At 38.8% G+C, this 9,695-nt stretch overlaps 1 protein-coding gene across 1 annotated transcript; it reads right to left on the bottom strand.

Moving 5' to 3' along the window:
* Positions 1–305: 305 nt before the first annotated feature.
* On the bottom strand, positions 306–3,065 carry LOC130014256 (uncharacterized). Its single transcript, XM_056103191.1, has 2 exons — positions 2,852–3,065; positions 306–2,049 (listed from the first exon to the last, which is right to left on the bottom strand). Exons 1-2 carry the CDS (start codon positions 2,861–2,863, stop codon positions 1,141–1,143), a joined length of 921 nt encoding a protein of 306 aa, XP_055959166.1. The 5' UTR covers positions 2,864–3,065; the 3' UTR covers positions 306–1,140.
* Positions 3,066–9,695: the final 6,630 nt, after the last annotated feature.

The raw sequence follows: 9,695 nt of genomic DNA, 5'->3' as shown, positions 1-9,695 counted from the left end.
AGGTGTTGCAGTGAAACTAGGGGGACAGCGCCACACACTAGAACAGTCAGTTAATTCTATCCCGTCTCTTATGAAACTGCTTCAGGGCATATTAGCTGTAAAAATGTACCAGTGTGTGGCGCTGTCCTCCAAGTTTTTCTAACGGTTGGGATGACGTTGGTTTGTTTACTAATCATAGGCATAGGGGATCAATTTCAGTTGGGCCGGGAGCGGCGGGGGTCTGAGGCTATTTGCCCGAAATTTTCTTTGCCAATCAAGTTTTTGGAATACATCAATGATTAACTAAAACGAGTTTTCCGCTAAAGTGTGGTGGTTGCTTATTTTTAATAAATTACACAATTACATAACAATATTAGATTTACAATGTTAATAGGTTAAGCAAAAAACAACTCTGTTGTGCCCGAGAAACGGAAATAAATTGCCCGAAAAATGGACGGTTCACCGAATCTAGCGGTGGGGGAGGTGCTTGGCTCCTACGCCTATGTTACTAATGTTTCTGGAACAACTCAATACTGTTTCAATTTCCATTTCTAAAGCTTCAATATAACAATTCAATATTTCCCATTATATTTGGAATTTAAACACGCATTACAACTCAACTTTGGTCCATTTCAATCAATACTGATGTTGTTGTCTTGCCTTGAAAATATGAGATCCTACTATCCAATATTTAAAATACAATAAACATTGTCGTTATCAAACACAGGGTAAACGATAACGGCAAGAGGATACTTGTTGAAACGTTGCACAATTAAAGTTGCTAATGATTGTTATCAATAAAGTTGTGTTCGTGTTAATTCTATCACTAAATGCCTTATAAACAATATTTTATAATCATTATACGAGTGTGTTCTATGATTTCCGGGTTTATTTGTAACGAACAAAGAAAACACACCCGAAACGACAATGCGGAAGTAATTAGTAATGGCTGATTCACAAACGACAAAATAATCATTAAAATAAATTTTATAAATTTACTAAGCAGGCGTAAACGACTGTCGTTCTATTTGGACTGTTCACGTATTTAACCGAACATAACTTGATTAGAAATTGAACATAATTTTTACATTAATATGCGTGTTTTAAGGTTGCAAAGAATAGAGCCATACGTCCCTTTAAGCTTATCACCGTGCTTACATATCACATGAGGTTCTCGGTGGGTCTAGACATTCCGGTGTTCGTACTGTTATTTACTCGTTTTCCAGCGGCTGTAGGTCGTACACCAGAACAATGGTAGTGAAACATTGTTATCACTTTACATGGGTTCAGTACTTTATATTTTAAAATATTCTTGAAAGTCCATATAAGCACATTATCGATTCCAAAAGCAGATGAACGATGACTTAAAGAGTTCCATGCTGCTGGGGGTAATTTCCCTTGTGGTACGAAGATGTATGTATCGTGTGAACCTCTGTATCCCGTATCAGTACAGGTGGTTCCTGGTCTCATATCACACTTCCTTTCCACACGACCATGTCGGGTTAAAGCATACATCAACTTATTAGAAACCATGACATCTTTAGAAATTAAATCCAAACCTTTTCCCGGATAAACGTCGGCTTGATTGACCATCACAAGTCGTCCGTTCAGATAAGAAAATACGAATTCGTAAGCGGTGCTTGATAATGTTGAGTCGTTTACTTTATGGAATAATAACTTGTTTTGATTGGTTGTTACATGAGTTTGAATATATCTGATGATCTGTGGTTGGTCGTACAGAAAGTGTACATTAGAAACGTATGGATGACTTAAAGTTATTTCTAAACATTTTATATATTCAGCTAAACGCTCTTCCATCTTTTCTCGTGGATATATGGAGTAACTGGAAGAATTCATTATGACCGGGTCTGTTAACAGAGGAAACGTTATAACAACGTCGAGCAACACTAGCACGTTCCCTCCCGTTGTACTGTTGGGTAATGTTTGTGACTTGGGTACGGTTGGAAACATAGTTGATTTTTGTAGGTTAGGTACTGATTGAAACTTAAGGTAAATGAACAATAGAACAAGGGCATATGTGAGTAGAAGAAGGGATCGAAAGAATGTAGCCTGAAAAAAATAATATTAGTAAAATTATAACTTCATGTCTCATATTACTATTTCGGAAACATACACATACACATACAATGTACAAATCAAGCCTGAAATAGACACTGGAATCAATGATGGTAACTGTTTTTATTTATGTAATAATAATAATGCTTTATTACACATCTACATGGTATATACACGAGTATGGTAAAGCATACAATACAAATTACAAAACAATAATAAACATCAAAGAGGTTTCTAAAAGTATATTAAATTATATTAATAATGCTTGTAAGGTATATATTAGGTCTTACATAGCAAATGGTATTTAATGTCTATTTTTTAACATTTCATATACAAACGTTGCAACATATTGTGTACATTTGTCAGCGTTCATTATATGCATTATTGAATCATTCAAACTAGTTTTAATGTGATGGCGTAAAAACTTTTTACAAAGATGATTGAGCGGAGCAATGGAGAAGAACGTGCGTTTCATCTTCTACTCCTCCGCTAATACAACTTTGACAGGTCCTCTTATCCCTGTGGACAAAAGATTTTTTATGCCTTCCTGTGTCTATTTCAAGCTTATGTGCACCTTAAGTCTAAACTGCCTGGCGTTTTTGTTCATCTGGTAGATCCAGGTATTTCTCAATATCATAATTTGTCTTAATTTTATAATACAAATCAATTTTTTTTTTGTTAGTTTTAAGGCAATTATTTAAGTTCTTAACAGTTCACCCTTTTTCTTTTTCAATATAATTTTAAAGAACTCTTGTATATTGGGCTAACCGCACAGTGCCGGAAAAGTAACACTTACCTTGCGAACCATATTAGTCGGTCTATACAAGACTCACGAGACGTATGGTTCGTGTATGTTCGTTTCTGGACTTTATGTCCACTTCCACCAGGGGTGATATCGTAGACAAGCCGTATAGTATTCTTCCAATCTATATAAGATTACAATCTTTCTCCACTCGCGTCGTATACAGCCGTATAATAAGGTAACTAAATTATTGTATAAAACACGAGGACTGTCCTGTTATCCTAGTTAACATTGACCGTTAGATTTACGTAAAGTTTACGTCATTATAGTTAGATTTTTGTTGGCGTCCAGTACGGTCAAATTTACGTTACTTTTACGTCAGAATGCTTAAGGTTACTTTTACGTCCGAAAATGACGTAAATCTAACGTAAATTTTATGACGGGTTTCAAACCATTGTTTTCGCTTCGAATACTTTTGGATTAAATACCAGTGTATGCACATTCTAACAACTGATAAATAATTAGAATTCAGACATAATGAAAAAACATCTGTTACGGTGACTTCTTGGCGTGTCATACATGGAACTGTGGGTAAACCACTAGAAACGTCAACGTTGATTGATTAATCTATTATGACGTCATAGGGTCAAAAACCGCTTGTACGACACCTGACGCGACCTTCCAGTACAACCGGTCAGATCTTCATAGATCTGTATTTTTATCAGATTGCATTGATATTGTTATCTTGGGCTTCTGATATCCAATATTGAAGATGAATTTTAAAATTGGGCCATAAATCATGTGCCAGAATGCTTTTGAGCACCATTTTTAATCAAGCGACTAGATGAACAAGACTAAAAATATCGCACAGGAGAATACTACTGGTGTAGACTGGAAATACCAGACGCCAAAGACTCATTCAGTTTGGACTATCCGCATTGAACGTAATTCTGTTTATATATACTGTTCAAAAAAGAAACGCCCAGCCCATTTTTGATCATTTTTTTATTTGAACAGGATCGTTGTTTCCATAAATCTTACTTGATTTGATGTCATTATGTAAGGTTAAAAGAAATTCATTATTGGTTTTAAATGTACGGTCACTAATTGTGACTGGACAAACTTGTTTTCGCTTGATTGCACCAAGACACATGAGTTTAACAACTTCGCAAGCTTTCCGCATGAAACCCAAATCGGTTTCAAAATCTGTTGCACATGTAAACACTCAACGAACCAAGTGATGTCACATCTGAACGAAGACCAACTCAACAACTCTATCGGTTGGTTACAAGCAGGTGAATACCAGACAGATGTAGCCAGGCTGCTGAATCTTTCCCAGGGTACCATTTCTCGCCTTTGTGATAGGTACCGACAGCGAAATTCAACACGTGAGCGCCCAAGCTCAGGCCAAACAAGAGTGACCCCACCTGCTCTGGATCGTCACATCTGGTTACGTTATATATATATCAGGATTATTATTATTAATATTATTCATTTTATAAAAATCATGTATATTGGATTAGCCCTTATTATAGATTATTATTTTATTTATGAACGGGAAAACCATCGCATTTAAAGACCAAACCAAGTTCCTTGGCGTAATCTTTGACCGAAGGCTGACCTGGAAACCGTACATCGACTGGACTGTAGATAGATGCTCCAAAATCCTAAACGTAATGAGAAAAATAACGGGCAGCACATGGGGAGCCAATAGAGTTACATTAATGATGGTGTATCGTGCTCTAATACGCTCTGTACTAGACTAAGGCTCTTTGGCCTTCGTGAACTGCTTGACACCATTCAATACAAAGCTCTGTGTATTGCGACTGGCGTAGGGCCTGGGACTAGGAGAGAGGCATTACTACAGGAAGCCGGGGAGTTGCCCCTATCCCTAAGAAGAAAAGAACTAGCGACAAGGTATTGGGCTAAGATCTCGCAACTGGGCGAAAGATCCCCACCTTTTGTCAGTCTACAAAAGACAAGATATGTGAGAGATCCTAGAAAGAAAAGCTTCGGCCAGGGTATCAGGGAAACAATCAAGGAACGGGACTGGGGGAGCTCGTGATAAATGAACACGACCCCCCAGCGTTCGTCCCTTGTACTCTCCCTATACCACAGGTCAATCTAGATCTACTACAGAAAACCGACAAGATAAACAACCCCACTGCTGCACGTGCTTTTTCTTTAGAACACCTAGAAGACAACTGGCCGTCTGATGACTGGGACCATGTGTACACGGATGGCTCACACGCAACCCTGAAAGGGGCACCAGCTCGTTTGTAATATACCTGCCAAACGGGGAACAGGGAATAAGCAGGAAACTGCCCAATAACTGTTCGGTGTACACTCCAGAGATTGTGGCCATTCGCTACGCTATATCATGGATCTCCCATCAAAATACCAGTAAGTTCGTTATTCCAAGCGACTCTCTGAGCAGTCTGATTTCAATCCAAAATGACAACTCATTCTCAAGACCAGAAGTCATTTTGGAAATAAGGCAGCTGTACCAGAGGGTCCTAGAGAAGGGAAGCAAATTAGAGCTCGAGTGGATTCCATCACATGTCAACATTAGAGGAAACGAGGGGGCAGATCGACTCGCCATCGAAGGTCTCAGGGACACAACACCACTACAGCGCCACGGAAATCTACAGTATAGTTAGAAGACAGGTCAATTCATTCTGGGAATTAAAGCTTGTTGAACTTTACACATACAGATTCCGACTGGATGACAAGATCTACACGAAGACGGCGATCAATCACCCTAGAAGAGATATATGCAGACTTATATCGAAACTAATGGTGAAAGAGCGGCTTCGAGACTACAAACACCAAGTCATCGTCTGTGAGTGCAGAGAAGAATGTACCACCAACCATGTCCTGGTAGACTGCGAGGTTTTCAAGGAGGAGAGAAGAGAACTAGTGAGAATGATGAAGAAAAACAACATATCGTTCAACACTAAGAACCTACTCTTCCCGAAACCAGATCTGAAACTGCAAATCTTCTAACAAATCCACGACCTAATGAACACAGTTTCACTAGGTAGAATAGGGAAGTAAGAGGAGGCCACTGTTAGACGAGCTCGGCATCTAAACACTTAACTACATAGGGGATATATACTAAACTGGCAGGATAGTGGAGTAAGGGAGAGTCACGATCAGACGGACTCGGCATCTAAACACTATTCATTCAAAAATGACACCAAACCTGCAGAGTGGGATAGTGGAGTAAGGGGAGGCCACGATAAGACGGGCCTGGTATCTAAACACAAATCCCACAAAGATGACATCTACCAAACTAACAGGATAGTGGAGTAAGGGAGAGTCACGGTCAGACGGACTCGGCATCTAAACATTATTCCGCATAGAAACAAATACCAAACCAATAGAGTGTGATAGTGGAGTAAGGGGTGGCCACGATAAGACTAAACACTATTCGGCATAGAAACATATACCAAACCAATAGAGTGGGATAGTGGAGTAAGGGGAGGCCACGTTAAGACGGGTCTGGCACCTAAACGCTAAACCACAACGATGATATCTACCAATCCAGAAATGGGAGAGAACAACTATCATACAATAGGTTTCTTATTAAATAAAGGGAAGAACTTCCAATCCATGGCCGAAAATGGAAAGATTGCAAAATCATATTCTAAAAACAGGAAGCAGCTTCGGCTCTCCTATGTCTTGTCTGCGATATCACTTCTGTGGAAGCAGACGTTAAAGCACCAAGATACTACTACTACATATATGTTATCATTTGCTTGATAAAGACGAGAGTATGATCGTCGAAACGTTGCATGTTAATAAACCAGTACTTGTTATTCCATAAAATAGTGTTAGTGTGTGACTATATGACAGTGTCAAAATATCATATCACACCTAGATCTTGGAGCCCTTTCAGTAGCATGTACGCTTGATGTCTTACAGTCAATACATGCCATGAAATATTCTTTTTATACAGTTTCTTTTATAATACTTTACTCGTTTCTGTTGAGTTATTTAGCAGATGTAACCCGTGACAGAATAGGACGACTCAATGCTTAATATCATAATTTCAATTTTATTATCAACCCTTTCACAATATTTGAATGAAATCTATTTTCAGTTTCTATTCCAATTCAATAAAACCTTTAATACATGTCTTGACTTTATTCATTCTTTACAATTTATGACGTTATTCGTGTATTTTAAATAATACAATTCAAAAGATCAACATATTTCGATTTTATACATTCTCTATTACATGTAGACCTAAATGTATTTTTCAAATACGTGTATAAACAGATATACTATGACCAGAGTTGCCACTATCTTTGTTATTCGACTTGAAAACCCGTCATTCACTTTGTCGATAGACTGGTCTCTTGTCATTCGTTAATTGATGAACATGTGGCTCTTTGTCATTCGTTTGTTTAATCGCTCTCATTCGCCTGGTGAACCTGTCTTCCCCGCAGTTTTCTGTCATTTATCTGTCATAAACTGCCATTCGTGTGGTGAAACCAGTCATTCGTTTTGTGAAGCTCTGTCATTCGTTTTGTGAAGCTCAGGCAGGGTAAGCTTACTCTTCCGGACACCTGTTACCACTGTTTGTCGTGTATTTTGTACACGAGGAGCAGTCCATTTGCTGATTACACTATTTTGCTTGAATACACTATTTTGCCTATAACGTTTTTTAGGACTTCGAATTCTGTCTTATGGTTTGGATTGTTCGTACATGGTTTTATTTTATCTGTCATTCGTCTGGTGAACGTCATTCATTTGTTTTTTGTCATTCGTCTGGTGAAGATGTGCCGTTCCTCTGTCATTCGTCTGGTGAACGTTTGTCATTCTGTTTGCCATTCGTCTGGCGAAGCTCTGTCATTCTCTGTCATTCTTCTGATAAACGTCTGTCATTCGTCTGATGGAGATCTTTCAATACTTTCATTCTCTCTGTAATTCGTCTGGTGAACCTGTGTCATTCTCTCTGCCATTCGTCTGGTGAACCCTGTTATTCACTTTGTCATTCGTTTGGTGAACCCGTGCCATTCTCGATTATTCGGATGAATTACAGAGGTTCATCAGATGACTGACAAAGTGAATGACAGGCGTTCACCAAACCAATAACAGATAATGATACAGATTCACCAGACGAATAACAAAAAGAATGACAGAGCTTCACAAGATGAATGACATAGGTTCACCGGACGAATGTAAGAACTTAATCACACGAATAACAGAGAATAAGACAGATTCGCAGGACGAATGACGTGAATTACAGAATTCACCGCGCAAATGACAAAGTAAATCCCTTATTGTCTATGTCATTTGTCCGGTGAACACTTGTCATGTCATTCGTCTGGTGAACACGTGTCATATCTTACCACTGTAACCATGTTTTCGTCAATAAAAACCGAAATGCCGAAAATCGCCATATTTGACTGCTGAGGCATCGTTCTGGTGGTCACAGGATCTGGAAATTTTAATATAGGGTGCACACCACATATCTATCAGATATTAAAAACAAAAAAAACTTTTGTTGGGTAATGGTTCTTTTCAAAACAAATAAGAAAATCCCAGAATCGTACTCCATTAAAGTGCATATGTCAGTCCCATTTGATTCCGATCATCAGAAAGGGATTCATGGACAAATGACCAAACCGAAATGCCAAAAACCTCTTTTTTTTTAATGCTGGCGAGTTTGAACCCGGGCTCCAGAAAAAATTAATAGGTTTTTTTTACCTATTTTATTTTGGCTGGAGCTAGGAACCTGAAATTTTCAGGATCACTACGCTATATATAGTAAGGTGGTGTTACAATATCAGGCTGCTAACTGCAAAAATAAGGAAAAGCAACCATTTTCAATGGAGCGAAGTAAACATGCTTTTTTCAACAAAAAATCGGATTTGCTCTCAAACTCTTAATTTTGGTGCTAGCAGGCTGATTTTTTATTACCACCTTCCACGAGAATCATTTTTTCCATAAATTGAGAAGTTTCAGATTTCCTTATTTTTGCAGCAAGTGGCTTAAAATTTTAATATGGCCTTCCCGTATACAGTACGAAGGCACTGTCATAAAACTTTCGATGCAATAGTCCCACGGGAAGGCTGTGTTTGAGTAACAAAATCTTGCCACTTTCGGTCCAAAATACATCTTTTTTCCAATAAACTGAGGAGGGCTGTATTTCCTTACTGTTTGAGGTATGAACCTTTGTACTATCAATAGGAAGGTGGTGTTAAAATTCCAGGCTCCTAGCTACAAAAATAAGGAAATACAACCCTTCTCAATTTAGTGAACCCATTTCATCAACCTGGTCCTATTTTTTCCCAAATATGCAACCTTCCCGGAATCGCATCTTATTCTGCTTTTAATACATGATAGATATTGAAATTTCAGAAATCCTGTGAAAAATTGCAGGCCCCTGCCCCACTGTCAATTTTGGGGTCGATTTCGATCACTTCCGGTCACTGGAAGTCAATTTTGAGGTTACAGGCCGACTTCCCGGGGTCGATATAGTTCAAGACTTCCCAACCTGGGGGCCCGCCCTTGGGCCCTTTTCAGCGTTTGAGGATATATTACCTTATCGAAAGTTAGTCGTGCACGCTGATATACCTTTTGAACGTATCCTTATAAACATTGCAATTCTTAGCGATGACAAGTAACCTCCAAGGAAAAGTCATCCGAAGTCATGACCAAGGCCAGGTGACAGCCCCGTGACCAACCTTCTATCCAATGACCTTGACCGTTTTGGCTAAAGTTTAGATGATACATGAATTTTTGGGAGTTTTTCGACCACAGTGTTAAACGGCAGATCACAGGTCAAGGTCACATAATAAAAGGTTACTACATTGTCAATCGAGGGGCATAAACTTTGATTTCCTGTTGGGGGGGGGGGGGGGGCTTGGGACGCTTCCGGTAAAGA

Source organism: Patella vulgata, chromosome 9, assembly GCF_932274485.2.
Source record: "Patella vulgata chromosome 9, xgPatVulg1.2, whole genome shotgun sequence".
NCBI classification, from domain to species: domain Eukaryota; kingdom Metazoa; phylum Mollusca; class Gastropoda; family Patellidae; genus Patella; species Patella vulgata.
The sequence above is the reverse complement of the archived record's forward strand: the minus strand, read 5'-3'. Positions and strand labels throughout refer to the sequence as shown.